The sequence below is a fragment of the Hyperoodon ampullatus genome, assembly GCF_949752795.1.
Source record: "Hyperoodon ampullatus genome assembly, chromosome: 12".
Lineage (NCBI taxonomy): Eukaryota > Metazoa > Chordata > Mammalia > Artiodactyla > Ziphiidae > Hyperoodon > Hyperoodon ampullatus.
This window is the reverse complement of record NC_136925.1, coordinates 76,970,226-76,986,748: the sequence shown is the minus strand read 5'-3', so window position 1 is coordinate 76,986,748 and position 16,523 is coordinate 76,970,226. Positions and strand designations below refer to the sequence as shown.

At 40.4% G+C, this 16,523-nt stretch overlaps 1 protein-coding gene across 1 annotated transcript in view; it reads left to right on the top strand.

Moving 5' to 3' along the window:
* Window positions 1–12,325, top strand: part of IPCEF1 (interaction protein for cytohesin exchange factors 1) — a gene marked incomplete at its 3' end in the record, with an annotated part of 85,832 nt that extends 73,507 nt beyond the window's left edge. The window contains exons 9-10 of the mRNA XM_079716745.1: window positions 3,316–3,509; window positions 12,110–12,325. Of these exons, the coding sequence (XP_079572871.1) occupies window positions 3,316–3,509; window positions 12,110–12,325 (410 nt within the window). The remainder of the gene's footprint in view (window positions 1–3,315; window positions 3,510–12,109) is intronic.
* Between the last annotated feature and the right edge of the window lie 4,198 nt (window positions 12,326–16,523).

Sequence of the window (16,523 nt, the reverse complement as noted above, 5' to 3'; positions counted from 1 at the left end):
AATAATAATAAAATTATCCAAAGAGGCGGTCCTCTTTACTTTTCATTTAGGGAATGTGCTTTATGCCATGTTATTTAAAGATTCTAAAGTTTATTTTCATCTTTACCAATTTAATATTGTTGAATTAGATATAAGATCTTAATATAATCATTTTACTTTGACATAATTACAGATTAATGTGTTAGTCAAAAGTATTTTTATTTTCTATCACAATCTTTAGCAGCACAACTGAGCAGCTTGGTGAACACAGGGAAAGTAAAGAAGTCATTCTGTTTATCTTCTTTGTTGTATACTTGTTTGGTTTGTTAAATATATATTGCTTTAAAAATACTGTGGTATTAAAAGCTATGTATTCAGGCTTTATTGGAAGTAGAGTCCCCACCTGCCTATCTGTAAAAAAAAGGATGTGTACAATTATTGTGTTCTCGTGGGACTGAAAACTCCCAGAGTCCTCCATGCTAACGTTCCCCTCTACGAGTCAGATGTCTTTTCATTTACATTTCTTAAGACTTTCTAATGTTTCCAGCTTAACTCCAGGACTGTTGCCATGCTTAGTATCTCTCCTATGCAAGTGTCATCAGTTATCATGATAATCTTATAAAAGTCTACTTTTTAATACCTTTATTGACATATGCTTCACATACCATAAAATTCACACATAAAAACATACAGTTCAGTGGTTTTTAGTATATTCATAGAGTTGTGCAACTAGCTCCACAATCTAACTTGAGGACATTTTAGCACCACACACAGGAAAAACCCCATACATATTAGCAGTCATTCCCCATTCCTACTTGTCCCTTCCTCAGCCCCAGGCAACCACTAATCTGCTTTCTGTCTCCATGGATTTGTTTATTCTGGATATTTCATTATAAATGGATGATACAGTATGTGTCTTTTGTGACTGGCTTTTTTTACTTCAAAGAATTTTTCAAGGTTCATCCATGTTTTAGTATGTGTCAGTACTTCATTTCTTTTAATGACTAATACTCCATTGCATGCGTGTACCACAATCTGTTACCCCACTCATCAGTTGATGAGCATTTAGGCTGTTCGCACCTTTTGTCTATATCATTCAGGACATTCATGCATAAGTTTTCTCTTAACGTGTTTTTAATTTTCTTGAGTATATAACTAGAAATGGAATTGGTGGGTCATATGGTAACTTAAAATGCTACATTTAGCATTTTGAGGAACTACCAAACGGTTTCCTAAAGTGGTGGGTGCATTTTATATTCCCACCAGCAACTTTAAGGGTTCCAGTTTCTCCACATCCTTGTCCACACTTCTTATTGTGCCTTTTTGATTTTAGCCATCCTGGTGAGTGTGAAATAGTATCTCACTGTGGTTTTGATTTGCATTTCTCTAATGACTGATGATATTGAGCATCTTTTCACGTGCTTATTGACAAAAACCTACTTTTGATGTCTGCACAGACTGAGCCAAAAAGTCTAATTGTGTTCAAATGTAGTTTTGAATATTTCCTCCTTTTTTGATAATATTGTGGTAGTGAACAAAGAAGTTTACTGACCAGTACTTTAATTTAGTTGCAAAGTTAGCCCAACATCTTTGCTCTTCATTTTATTAAAGACTACTGGGCACACCTGTGGACTTTCTGGTGGTAGAAGGGGGAAAACGATTGCCTAAAGACACTTAATCTTATAAGAGTAAACTGTAAAGTAAGTGAGTGTGCTTAATTTTGATGCTCCTAGACTACTGTTGTATGCTTTTCTCTTCGGTGAGACCTTTTTTCCAGTTCTTCTAAGGCCATACTTCCTATATGATCCTCTATCAAGCTTGTTCTCAGGACGGGAGCTAAAATGCATAAATACTAGGGAGTACATGGTAGAAAACAATCTTATTGTCTATCTGTCCCAACATTATTTTCAGACTGAAGTGAATAAAGGACTGAAGTTCTTAGTAAGAAATTAAAGCAGCATCAAGAGATGGTTTTCTTTGAGTAACTTTCTATATCATTTGAGACTCTTTCAGCTGCATATGCTTGAAAACAACACTCAGAATATCTTAACAAAGGCAATGTACTGGCTCTCATAAGCTAAGAGGGCACTAATGGTATCACCAAAATCCATGTGTCAGTTGGATCCTATGGATTGGCTCCATTCTCATGATTCTTGGCATGATTTCTGGAATCTTCCAGGTTACATCATCACACCACTCAGTTTAGGAAAATAGAGAAATTGATTCCCTGACACCCCAAACCAAAGTCTCAGAATTGAGTCTCTTTGGCCCCAGTGGGCCTGATCTGAGACACATGCTCATCCCTGGATGAATGACTGTGGCTAGCATGATGGAACTGCCACTGGCTTAGCCTAGCACATCCGGGGTCCCCCCGGATCCTGGGTGGAGTCACTTTACTGGAAGCATTTGAGCTGAGGCTGGCAAGCTGTGGTTAACAAAGAGAATGGAGGTGTGTGGCATGAGGAATTTTTATTATCTGCTGAAAGCCACAGACCACAGGTGGATTCCTTCATTCAAAGAACAGTTCTAGGAAGGACATTAAAAAGTGATCTGGGACAATGGTTCTCAAGCTTTAGAGTGTGTACTGGTTGGTAAGGTTATCCTGTCCCACCATTGTATTTTAGAAACAGAGAACTTGTTTGGTTTCACAGGTTTATAGGTGGAGAGGAACTTTGCCCCAGGATGAATCATTCCCTGAGTCCCACCAATCTCTGATTTAGATGGTATTTGGATGAGATTTGAGACTTAGAGTTGATGTTTGAATGGGTTAAGACTTTTGGAGATGTTGGGGTGAGTGAATGTATTTTGCATGTGAGAGGGACATAAATTTTGGGAGGTTAGAGGGTGTACTATTATGGGTTCAGTTGTGTCCTTCCAAAGTTCCTGTGTTGAAGTCGTAACCACTGAGACCTCAGAATGTGACCTTATTAGGAAATGGTTATTTTTTGCAGGTGTAATTAGTTAAGAGGTCAATAGGGTGAGCCCCTAATCCAATATGACTGGTGTCTATAAAAGGGGGAAATTTGGACACAGAGACATGCACACTGTAAAACACCACGTAAAGATTAGAGTTATGCTGCCACAAGCCAAGGAACCACCAGAAGCTGGAAGAGAGGCCTGGAACAGATCCTTCCCTACAGCCTTCAAAGGGAACATGGCCCTGTTATGACAAAGTACCACCAACTGAGCGGCTTAGACAATAAAAATTTATGTCTCACAGTTTTGGAGGCTGGAAGTCTAAGATCAAGGTATCAGGAGGGCCTTGTTTTAGGACCACCATGTCAAATGTTCTGTCCTTGATTAACTGGGTTTATTGTTATTTATTTATGTTAATAGAAGAGACAAAAGTGTCTGAAGATGATGAAATGGAGAAGCTCTACAAATCGTTAGAGCAAGCTAGTCTATCTCCTCTTGGGGACCGGCGACCTTCAACCAAAAAGGAGTTGAGAAAGTCCTTTGTCAAGCGGTGCAAAAATCCATCCATAAATGAGAAGCTCCACAAAATCCGAACTTTGAATAGCACATTAAAGGTAAGAAATTTCGGACTGTAGATGAACTCTGTGGATGTGGGGTGAGAAAATGCTGGTTCTGTAGAATGATTTATGCTAACCACATGTGTGGGTGGAGGGTAGGGAAAGGCAGTAAAAGCCAATACAGTCTCTATAGGGTGAGGTGACCCTTGACATTCTTAAAACAGTAGGAAATTCACGCAGTAGCACCCAATGCAGTTTTTTTTGTTTGTTTGTTTTTTTGTTTTTACAATAGGCCTTGATTTTTGCATTCACTCTGGTGTAAAATGTCAAATACTAAGCTCCTAGATGGCAAGGATCATGTGTAATTTGTTTTTGTACCCTACTACCTGGAATAATAAATGTTGCTGAGAGCCTAAGATAGTCAACTGGTGAAGACTACACAGTAAAATTTAATAAGATCTTGGGATTTTGCCTGATTCATTAAAGGGTGCCATTCTTTTATACTATATCCAGAAGAAACTTTCTACATTTCAGATATAGCAGACTTACGTGATGCTAAGCTCTTGAGTCTGGAGCCAAGAATACCATGAGAGCTGGGCAGTGGGAAACAGACACTTCATGGTAGCAGACGAGCAGATGTTTTCACAATGACAATAAGGGACAGGGCACAGGATGTACTGAAGCTATATTCATGGCCTCCCATAACTAAAATGGTTCTTTATAACAAAAGCATCCTGCTTTCACATTTAGATTATAGCACCAACAAGTAGAGGCCAGAATACTTTGTAAAACAGTCCTGAATTAGCAGAAGATTTATAGATTCTGAAAAGCCTTGTAGACCTGCAATTTAATTCTGTTTTGTACATGTCCTTTTGCATCATGAATTTGAATCCCTTTCCAGGAAGAAATATCAGCAATCAAAAGGACAAGGCTACAAAAGATGGTGGAGTGACTCTCAGTCAGATGTCCCAGTTAGTCAGTGGAAGACCTAAACACCCTAAAAGGCTTGTAAAAATAAGGCTGAAAAATAAAAGGCAAAGGTGTATTTTATTTATACAAAGAAAACCCAAATGTAGAGGAAATTCCCTAGCATTTAATGATGAAAGACATCACTAGCACTCATTTCAAAGTCAAATATGTTCCATAGTATTTATAGAGTTGATAAATATGTTTGGTCATCCAATGTAATATGCCATACTATGTTGGGATTTTACTGTCTTGTTTGTGATAACTGATATGAGTGAATACATTTTTTATTGAACAAATACTTCCCAACTCTTACTGTGTATGAGACACTACTCTAGGACACTGTGACCACTGAGAAGACCCCACTGGACAATGGAAACATAAAGGAAAACAATTACAATGAGATGTGATAAGTGCTATAGTTGATAGCAGCTTTGGTAGCCCAGAGGAGGGAAACAGCTGCCTACCTGAGGCCATTAGGGACAATGCCATGGAGATGCTGAAACTGGCCCATCATAAGAGATGAAGAAAATCAGGAAGAGAAGGAAGTGCATTCAAGGAGGAGGAGCTGGCCTAGGCAGATGTATATCAGTGGATGAGATGTTGCAGCCCACATTGGGAGAAGTAGGGAATAGAGGCTAAGGAGAGCCTGGACAGTTCAGGCTACTTCTAGAAGGAGAAAGACGGTGGTCTCAGCTTTCCAAAGAGCAGGAAACTCAGGATTCTGGACCTTCACCCGACCATGGCCAGGGGCTTGGAAACTGGAGCGCAGGTTTGTACAAAGAATTCAAAGTTTTACCGACACAGCTGGTTCTCTGTGACCTCTTGTTCTCCAGGCACTATGGCCACAGACTTGATGAACTCAGCATCTTTTTCTTTTCTTCCCAGGTATTAGTTATCTATTGCTAGGCAACAAAATACCCACAAACTTAGCAGCTACAGGCAATAGACATTCATTATTTCACAGTTTCTGTGAGTCAGGCATTTGGGTGTGGCTTGGTTAGGTGCTTCTGCTTCAAAGTCTCTTATAAGGCTGTAATCCAGGCATCAGCTGGGGCTGTATTCATTCCTCCCCTGGGGGAGGGTGTGCTTCCAAGCTCTCTCACGTGGTTGTTGGCAGGATTCAGTTCCTCGCAGGTTGTTGGACTGAGGGTCTCAGTTGTTCACTGTCTGTTGGCTGGAGGCCACCCCCAGTTCCTTCCCATGTGAGTCTCTTCATAGGGCAGTTCCCAAAATAGAAGCTGGCTTCCTGCAGAGCAGTAAAGCTACGAGAGTAAGTGAGCAGGGTGGGTTATACCCCAATCTCAGGAGTGACATCACATCGCATTTACAGTATTCTATTCATTAGAAGGAAGTCGCTAGGTCAGCCTTCCTACAGTCAAGGAGGGGAGTTACAGAAAGGCATGAGTACCGGGGAGCAAGGAGCATTGGGGCCATCTCAGGGGCTCTCTACCCCACCCAGCTGAAGAGCTGCACTCTCTGAACATTTCTGGAAAGAAGACCTTTCCACAGATCCCTTACACTGGGGCTGATGAAATGTACCCCAAGTTATGTATTCCTGTGAACCTCCCAGGAGGCAGGAGGACATGATGATGCGGAAATTGACCTTGTTGAAAAAAAAGAGAAAAGCACGTCAACCTATTCATTAGAGAAAGATTATTTGGTACGTGCATGTTCATTCATGTCACAAATCTATCAGAATTATTTTAACTGTCTTTAAAACTCAAAGCAGTCAGGATAGTGGTTGCCTTTGAGGGGAAGGGGAGGATATGCACTGGGAGAGGCCACAAGTAAAGCTTTTGAGATGCCGGGTAAGAGTCTTTTTTGACTTTGATGGTGGCTACACAGATGTGTTCATTTTGTGATAATTTCATCAAGCACAAACCTTATATGCGCGTTTTTCTGTATGTGTGTTACGTTGCAATATAAATGTTTACTTAAAAAATACTTCAAAGCCGGAGTGTGGACAAGCAAAAAGAACAGTTTCATGTAGAAACAAGGAAACTATTTTAATAATAATGTTTATATTAGTAATAGGCACATTCCAGAAATGAAGAAAAATCCTCTCACTGGGATTGTATTGAAATGAATGCTCTTCATGGAAATTCTTCTAGAAAGTTGAGCAAACTATCATGTCACACACTAAAGGCCTTTAGATTAGACCTTTAGGAGTTTCTGATAGCTCTACATCCCTGGACTTTTGGCTAAGCCTGTATTTATTTTTAAATGAACGATTAATGGGTCCAACTGAAACTTTCTCCCAAGATTCCTCTTGCCTGTGTCAAAAGAGGAACGAACACTTCTTTGCCCATCTGCTCTGGTAGAACACATTTCCAGTGCTTAGGTCTTAAGGCAAGTCATGTACTGAATATTTGGAGTGAAGAATGAAAGTACGTTATTTTTCAGAACCCCTACCAGACCCTGCCTGCCTGCCAGAAAGCCAGGAGTATGTTGTCAAAGTGGTTCAAAGCATTCAGTGAGCCTGCGGCTCCATAGGAGAGAAGCAGGGCCTTCGCGTGATGCCCGTTGACCCCAGGGTGCCGAGTCAAGGAAGGAGCTCAGAGGGTTAAGTTGTTTCATTAATTTCCTTCCTCTCTATTCTTATCTACAGTTTTTTCTTTTATCCATAAAAGAACTAACACAGACTTGCGCTGAATGGTAAGAAATTTGAATTATTTAGAGCTAAAAACCATTTGAGAAGTGTTAGTTGAAGAGACCCTTTCCTAAAACCTTTTATCCCCTTTAGAGTGGTGGTGAATTCATTTTTGCCTTAAAAAAATCAATTTTCCAAATTTGGTTGATCTGCAACGATCTTATTTAGTTTTTTTCAATAAAATATTAGGATCTCTCTCTGCACAGATGTCAAAATTCCTTAAGAACAAAGTAACACTCCCTAAGTAACTTCATATGAATAGCACTATGGTAATATTAGAGAATGAAAGCTTTTTTTTTTTTTTTTGGAAAAGATTGTTTTTGGAAGTAGAGATGTGGAGAACTCAGAAGAAAGAAAACTCTCTTGGTCCTGCTTGACTTTCTACCAGCAATCTTTCCTAGATACCTACTTATTAGCTAAACTTTCTTCCCTCTGCTTCAGGGTTCTGGCCAACCTGCTTCATATCCCTCTTTGGTTACTTTCCTACTGCACAATTTTCTCTCCTTCCTGAAACCCAAATATATCTTTTGATCTCCATTTATCACCACACCCTTTCTCTCTTGCTTTAAAACTATAAATCTCACCACTCAGATTACTATATGTGTGGTACTTTTCCCTCGAAATCAATATTATTCTGACCAATTTAGAAATAGGAAAAGAAGAAAACAAGAAAATGTAATAAAACACCCAAATAAAATGTAATTTAAAGCTAATTGTAGAATATAGAAAATACATTTGTGTGCCACTAATATTTGGGATCATGCATGAGCAGATACCTCATTTGGATAAAATAAATGCTGCCAATTCTTAGAATCCCTAAAACTGTATGCAAATGTGTGGATATATCTATATCTATATCTATATCTATATCTATATCTATATCTATGTCTATGTCTGTGTCTATGCCTATGACTGTATCTACCTATATATCTATAATATATATCTATATAACATATTATATATTATGTAGATATAATACAGATATATTCAATAATATGTATATCATATATATAATTTTATATATATATATTTTGTTTGTTTGTTTGTCTGTTTATGGAGAGGATTTCCTCAGACTCTAAATAGGGTTCATGATGCAAAAGAGGTTAAAAGGCAAATGGGTGACTAGTTCTTTCATTCATTTCTTATTTGATATATTCATTTTTTTCAACAGGTATTTAGTGAAAGTCTACTATGTGTCAGTCATTCTTTCAGACACCTGGCTATATATCAGACAAAAGTGCTTGACCTCATGAAGCTTACATTTAGGTGGAGAAAAAAATAAACAAAATAAATACGTCAAATTTGTAGTGTGCTAAGTGGTGATACATTTGGTAGCAAATAGAAGAGAAGGGGAATAAGGAATGTTGAGGGACTGATTTGTAACTAGGATAAGCATGAGAAGCCTCTTTAAAAGATAGAATTTGAGTAAAATCTGAAAAAGGAAAGGGAGTGAGCCTTCAGTCTACCTGAGGCAGAATGTTTTGAGTAACAGGGACAAAAACACACATTCCTTGGGATGGGGGGTGTGCCTGGTCCAGTTAAGGACGGGTAAGGAGGTCAGTGTGGCTGGAATGGGGTGGGGAGGCAAGACGGGGAACAGAGCCATGGGTCCAAGGGGCAGCAGGGGATCATAGCCTGTAATGCCTCCCTGACACTGCAAACACCTTGGCTTCAACTCAGAGTGCAATAGGAAGCCTTTGGAAAGTTCTCAACAGAGCTGTGCCATGGCTTGACATATTTCGAAGGTAGAACCATCCGAATTTTCTGGTACGTTGGAAATAAGAGAAGGAGTCAAGGGCAACTCCAGTGTCTGGCCTGAGCAACTGGCAAGATGGAGTTGCTACGAGGGGCTTTGAGGATGACTATGGTAGGAGCAGGTTTCAGTGTGTATTGGGAGTAGATGGGGGTATGGAGAAGAACAGGAAGTAAGTTTTGGATACGTTATATTGGAGATGCCCGAGTGGAGCTGCTGAAGAGATCAACAAGTATGGAGTTCAGGGCGGTGGTAAGGCTGGCAAGATAAATTTGAGACCCTCAGTGTGTAGGGAGAGGGGAAGAGAGTACATGACATTTCCAAGAGCACGAATGTAAATAAGACAGAGAATAGGCTACATCTGGAGCTCTGGGGCATCCCAGGGTCAAGAGATCGGGTGGAACCAGCAAAGGAGGCTGAGAATAAGCGGTCACTCCGGGATGAGAAAAATCAGGAGAATGTGTCACAGAAGCAACATGATGAAGGTGTTCAAGAAGGAGTAGTCAACAGTTTTAGAGGCTGTTGATAAGTTGCAGATGAATAATTGATCATTGGACTTAGCAGCCTGGTGGTCATAGATGGCCCTAACCAGAGCAGTTTTGGTGGAGGGATGGGGGCAGAAGCCTGATGGGAGAGATTCTGTGAAAGAACAGGCACAAGGACGTGGGAGGCAGAGAAGAGCTGCACGTTAGCAGGAATAGGGAAGTGGGCTCAAGGGAGGACTTTTACGATGGGAGAGATTAGAGCATGCTTAGAGATTAGAGATTAGAGATTAGAGTACGCCGGTGAGAATGATCACGTGGAATCAGGAAACTGATGAGTCACAGGAAAGAGGGGAGAGTTGCTGAAGTGAATTTCTTGAATGTGAGAGAGGAAGCACTTGCACAAGTAGAGAGATCAGTCTTCACTAGGAGCACAGATATTTCACCCAAATGAACAGGAAGGAAGGCAGCTTATATTTGTGCTGGTGTAGGTAGAAGGTGCTAGGAGCTTGGGAGAACTACTCTTCTGATTGTTTCCATTTCCTCAAAAAAATAAAGAGCAGGGTCATCAGCTACAAGGGAGGATTGGGGAGGAGATTTGGGTAGAAATGACAAGTTTTGAAATAGTCATTTGGGAGAGGGGAAGAGAAAAGGGATAAGAAAACACAATTATTGAATAGTTGTGAAAGTCCATTTAATGGCAGTGGTCATGAATTTGAACTTTGACCAGTGAGCACACTTGTGAATATTTAGCACATGCTGACCTGGATCTAGGCAGAGAGATTAGTTCAGTAATGAATAGGCATTGAATGTCTACCTATCATTCATTACTGTGTTAGGTACAGGGAATACAGGAGTGAATAAAATATGTTCCCTGTCACCTTCCTTAAGAAGCTTTAGAATAGGTGGCATGACAGAGCCATGAACATCTAAGCGTAACATGGTAACTTCTAAGAGGGCTGGATCCCAGCATTGGAAGGCACGTGAACATACGAAAAGCTTCTCAGTTCAATCTGGGGGTTCAGAGGTTTTTTTGGAGAGCATGATGCCTGAAGTGAGTATACCTTTATGAGTTGTAGTAAAATCCAGTAAAAAACAAACTGGGAAATGTTCCATGTGAAGGTCCCTCAAGGAATTAGAGTCCCCAGGTGAAGGAGGGTGAAGAAGGTTCTCTGTGTGGTACATCCCGGGGGTATGAAGTAGCACCGTGTCGGGGAGAAAATCCACATCAACACTCTTAGAGAGGAAGGGAAGAAGGAAGTGGAGGATCACAGATGGGCTCATGTCTATGGAACCTTGGTCAGGAAGGGGAACCATTAAGAATACTTGGAATTTTAAGGGGACCCCTTGCACTGTCGGGCAGAGGGTGGATACAAAGTGGGGACTGGAGGCAGGAACCTCCCTTGGGAGGCTGTAGCAGCAGATCAAGTGTGATATATTGGACTTTATATCCGAAAGTGGAATTATGCTCACAGGGATGAAGGGAACAGGAATAGATTTGAGATAAATGTGTCAGGTTGAGAGATTTTTTTTGAATGTGGCGGCTGATACATCTTATGTTTCAATAGATTGTCTACTAGCATCATTGAAATACGGACTCTTTGGATGGAAGTTTAATAGTCTTTTCTTTGAATAAAATGATAGCCTACGTATTTATTCTGTATATATTAAATAAATGTGTGAAATTTATTAAAAATTGGTATAATTTAATAAAAAATAAAAAATAAAAATATATATTTAAAATAAATTTATTTTTGGCTGCATCGGGTCTTCATTGCTGTGCATGGGCTTTCTCTAGTTGAGGCGAGCGGCGACTACTCTTCGTTGCGGTGCGCAGGCTTCTCATTGCGGTGGCTTCTCTTGTTGCAGAGCATGGGCTCTAGGTGCACGGGCTTCAGAAGTTGTGGCCCATGGGCTCAGCAGTTGTGGCTCATGGGCTCTAAAGTGCAGGCTCAGTAGTTGTGGCGCATGGGCTTAGTTGCTCCGTGGCATGTGGGATCTTCCTGGACCAGGGCTCGAACCCGTATCCCCTGCATTGGCAGGTGGATGCTTAACCATTGTGCCACCAGGGAAATCCATATATATATATATATATATATATATATATATATATATATATATATATATATATATATATATATTATGTAAGGGTAGAATGTACTGGGATCAAGGCATAAGGAATAGGATTATCCCAATATAATGAGCTCCCTGATAAAGGGCTTTTCTTAAGGAAAAAGGGTAAGATATATGCAAAGCATAAGGCAACTAATGAGTTTTTAAGTGGACTATTTCAGTGTTGGGCCAGATCCAATATATATCTCTATCTCTATCTATCTCTATCTCTATCTCTATCTCTAAAAAGATATATTTTTGTACTGACTTATGTCTTAGGAAAAGTACTATGTCCCAACTTTACTTAGTGAAGTTTGGATGGTTAACGGCATGATTATACAATTATCCATTCCAGGAGGAATAAAGCTCACACCGAGATAGAAATATGACTGTAGTGTGGAAGGGAAGAGCGACACAGGAGACCTTGGTTATATGCCTAGTTCTTCCCCTAAGTCTTGGATGGGATGCTTACCTTCTTTGTGGTCAGCCTATGTAAATGGGTGTCTTGCCATATCTATTAGGGTTGTTGTAGGGACTTGAATATTAATATGTAAAAACACTTTGATAATTTTACGGTCAAGGTATATGTGCATTTATTTGTAAAAGGGCTGAAGATGGTTTATTGAAATTAAGATAGTCACCACATCTCACCCTCTTCTTTCTCTCTCTCTTTTTTTTTCTACTTGGACAGTGTAAAGAACATGACCTGGCCATGATTAACCAGCTGCTGGATGATCCGAAGCTGACAGCCAGAAAATACAGGGAGTGGAAGGTCATGAACACCCTGCTCATCCAGGATATCTACCAGCAGCATCAGCAGCAGAGGACCCCTACGTCTACCCCCGAAGGCTCCCTCCAGGGACTCGAGAAACCACCTTCCTCTGCCTGCATTGAAAATTCTATTTGAGAGCAAGCCAGGATGCTCTCCCCCCTATCTTAGCCCAAAGCAACTCTTCAAGATGTTGTAGTAGCTTAACATTTTTCCTTATAAAGGAAAACTGAAAGCCAGTTCCTGGAAGCACCAGCTTCTCCTCTAGGGTTGCAACTGGGGTGAAGACAAACACTGATGCTGCATCACCAGTTTCAGTGCTTCCATCCCAGCTGGAGGGATGGAGTCCAGCTGAGCAAATGGTCTCTGTGTTGCTTCTGGGAACCCCCGGCCATGCTAAGTTCTAGGTGGGATGTGAGAACTGTCCCCTCTGTTTGTTGCTCTCAAGAGAATGACAACATTCCATGGACAAAAGATCACTTCTTACCAGGGATACTTATTCATAGAAGTACTCTGTTTTCCAAAAGAAGAATGTATATATTCCATCTGGTTGGGTAGCTGAGTTCCCCAAGTCATCTTTTGAGGGGAGGAATGCTATCTACAGCAGTAACTGGAGCAGGACAGATGTGGTATTGTGGAACCCACATCGCTTGCCTTTGGTCCAGAATGGTGGTGCCTTTTCCACGTGTTGAGAAATACTTCATAGCAAATGGTGTGCGGGAACGCCCAAGGAGGAGGCGTGTCCCATATTCCGCTCACTCAAAGGACAGCTTAGTATTTTCAGACTTTATCCAGTTTGGGTAAGGGATCTGATTAACGTTTCCTTTCCACAGAACAGCTAAAGAAAACTCTCTCATTACACTTGGACACCTCTATTCCCTCTGAGATTTTCTAAACCACTCTAGGACATGGTAATATGTCCAGCGAGGAATGTTTCCTGACTTTGTCCTTGGGTGTGGTAGCTATGCACAGTATAAATGTACAACCAGGGACTTCCCTGGCAGTCCAGTGGTTAGGACTCCGCGGTCTTACTGCCGAGGGGCCGGGTTCAATTCCTGATTGGGGAACTAAGATCCCCCGGACAGCACGGCATGGCCTAAAATAAATAAATAAATAAATAAATAAATAAATAAATAAATAAATATATACATGTACATCCAGATGCCCCAGGATCAATATTGACAAGAGGATTCTGGTGTCTGAATTGTTTTAGTATCTTTAGTATCTAAAAAAAATCAACCCAACAGAAACAACAAAAGAGTTAAAACATGACTTTTATTTTTGTATGTTTATGTGTCACTTTGTGTCCTATGTGAATAGATAAATATAATATGTTATTTAAGAATATTTATAGAAGTTCAAATTACTAGTGTCTTAAAAGATGATATACTATTATATGTTTTATTCAGTATATGTTTCAAAGTATATACTTTTTGCTTGAGAAAAATAGGAATACTATGGATTCATTGGAGTTATTATGTTGCACTATAATGTCTGAGGAATGCTCAGGAAATCTTGTGGGATAAATGTAGGGCATGCATTACTAATCTTTATTTTCTGGCTTTTCTCTGCTTCTTTCTCTCTTTTTTCTCTCTCTCTCCAGAATGCTTAGATTTCTATCTGTTGTAAACCATTCTCCTAACCAGAAAAGGACTTTCCTTTTACATTATCCCTTCTAGTAAATATACTTTAAGTTTTAGGCCATTTATGCCTACATATCCTAAACCAGATGAAGCACAATTAATGCAGTCTTTTGATGGAAGACCAATAGAAATTTTGGGGTTTACCGTTTAAGGGAACTCATTTTATTAGAGAAACAATAGGAAAGTTTTCACCCACTAATCACCATGAATACTTCTCACCATAAGAATAACCACAACCCATCAAAGACCCATTTTGGCCTAACCCCTAGCAAATTGGCAACACAACATCGTTGGCTTTATAGTGTCAAAGTGTGTGGCTTGACATTCAAGTGGAAATAACCCCCGGAATCTTATCTGCGAACTAAATGGAAATAGTTGTTGAAATTTTCCCTAAGCTTTACTAAGAAGTCTTAATACTTTGTAAACAAAAAACAACCCTAGCATTAAGAAAAAACAAAACAAAACCAGGAAGCAAGTTGTAATACTAGAAGCTTCTGAAAGGCCATGCTAGTCAGTTTGGCCCAGTAAACATTTAGGTGCTCCTGCAACAGGTGGAGTGTGCTGGGCAGGGCTCAGACCCTGCAGAAGAGGGGACCTGGCCCTCTGTGAGTTTACTGTTGGCGCAGAGAGAAGCAAACATTTAGGTCCTCAGATTGGACCCTGAAGTTTCTGGTTTGAAGGCCAGTGCTTTAATCTCTTAACTCTAGAAATCAGCATTGATTCTTTCTGTAATTAGCAGCATCTAATTCTTCCCATAATTAGGTGGACTGTTTAGGATTCACAAAATAACCAAAGTGGTGAGAAAAGGAGAAATAATCGCGGAGGAAGGGATGGTATGATAAAGCATTCTTCTACCTTTTTCTCTTTGGTTTCCAGCACCAACCCATAAACGTTAAACCAGTTTTCCCTAAAGTGAAGTGCTTCGAAAGCTTTTGGCCAGGGCTTGCAAATATATTCTAACGCTTTACTTTGACTTTTCATGAATACATATTTAACTGACCTTTTAAAGTCCATTGGTACCACTCCAGCTTAAAGGCAAAACAGATCGGCGAGATTACTCAATCTAGCTTTTCAGTTACTTTTCAAAGTCAAGTTTGTCGAGATGTTTTTGCTTTGTTCGTTAGAACAGTTACTATGCAGACCCTCCCAAACGAAAGTGAAACAGATGCACGATTTCGCACCCGGCTCTTCTAGACCAAACTCACCTGCTCACTTGTGACTTCCCTTCTGAGGATGCTTTCACTCTTGTGTTACGTTGTGCTAGGAAGTAGGGGCACTGCTGCTGTGAGTCTCCCTCCTCCCTCTGCCTCCGCCTTGTGCAGTGGCTGCGGGGACCCAGCAGCTGGACTCGGACTCTACGTGCCATCGCGCTGCAGTGGGCGCAGGGCCATGGTAGCTTTTGTGAGGTCATCCACTGGAAACCCAAAGGCCCCTTTTCCTTGAGTACAGTCTCTTCCTCGTGGCCTGAGAGGTTACTGTCCCTCCTGCAGTGACCTGCTGCTGGGCTGGCTGTGGATTGGGGTGTAACTTATCACTCTGCTTCCTTTCCTTCCTTCTGTAAAGTACACTGCTTCTTAGGAGCTGTGAGATCCTTGGATGAAAGGGATCCATTTATTTTGTTTTCCTTTTAAAACGCGTCAGGAGATGCCAGAGACCGAGCTTAGTGATTAAGGGTTAGGACCTTAACTTTCCTCTCAATTCCTTTTCATGTAATTAGGCTAATTTCCTCAGACAGCCTCTAAGTCACAAACAATATCATAGAGACGAACCAGATACTTCCAAGTCTTTTGAAGAGAGGTGCTTTACCAATTCCAGCCATATTTAAATACATGGACACATACCTCTTTGTACGATACTCTGAAAGATAATATTTTGATGAGGCCACACAGAAGATTGAGTGAGTAATTTAGGTACACAAGGTACCCATCCAACAGTCACTTTATGTTGCAAAGCTGCCATGTCCAAATGAAGTTTTAGGATGCCTCTCTTCTTGGTCTAATAGAATTTGATATTTGATTGGGGTTTTCCGATTTATTTCACCTATCCATTTTTTTTTTGTACACTTATAAGAGGAATGGAGTCCTAGAAATGTGAGGTGACTGTCCTGCCTATGGATTTGTAATATGTCACTAAAAATGGAAGCCCCTGAAACTAGATTTTAACCACTCATAGGAAATAGACTGGGGATGGGCCATCCTTCCACCCGGCACTGAGAGCTGCGCCTCTCAGCGAACAAAATAACGAGCCTCTACATGTTTCTCTATGTTGTGAGACAGGAAGTGATGTTCTTACCTCCTCTGCACATCTTTATTCTTCCTCACGTCACCATAGACCACAGAGAAAATGAAGAAGAAAAAAATAGATATTTATAGATATTTTAAAAAATAGTTGTATTTCTCCTGCTGTGAGAAGACTTCACTGTCCTGTTTTGATATTTCTTTGAGTCCAAAGGGGAAGCATGCCCCAGGGAGACGTCGAGTATCTCTTAATAAAGCCCAGGATTTTATTTATTTATTTATTTATTTATTAACATCTTTATTGGAGTATAATTGCTTTACCATGGTGTGTTAGTTTCTGCTTTATAACAAAGTGAATCAGTTATACATATACACATGTCCCCATATCTCTTCCCTCTTGCGTCTCCCTCCCTCCCACCCTCCCTATCCCACCCCTCTAGGTGGTCACAAAGCACC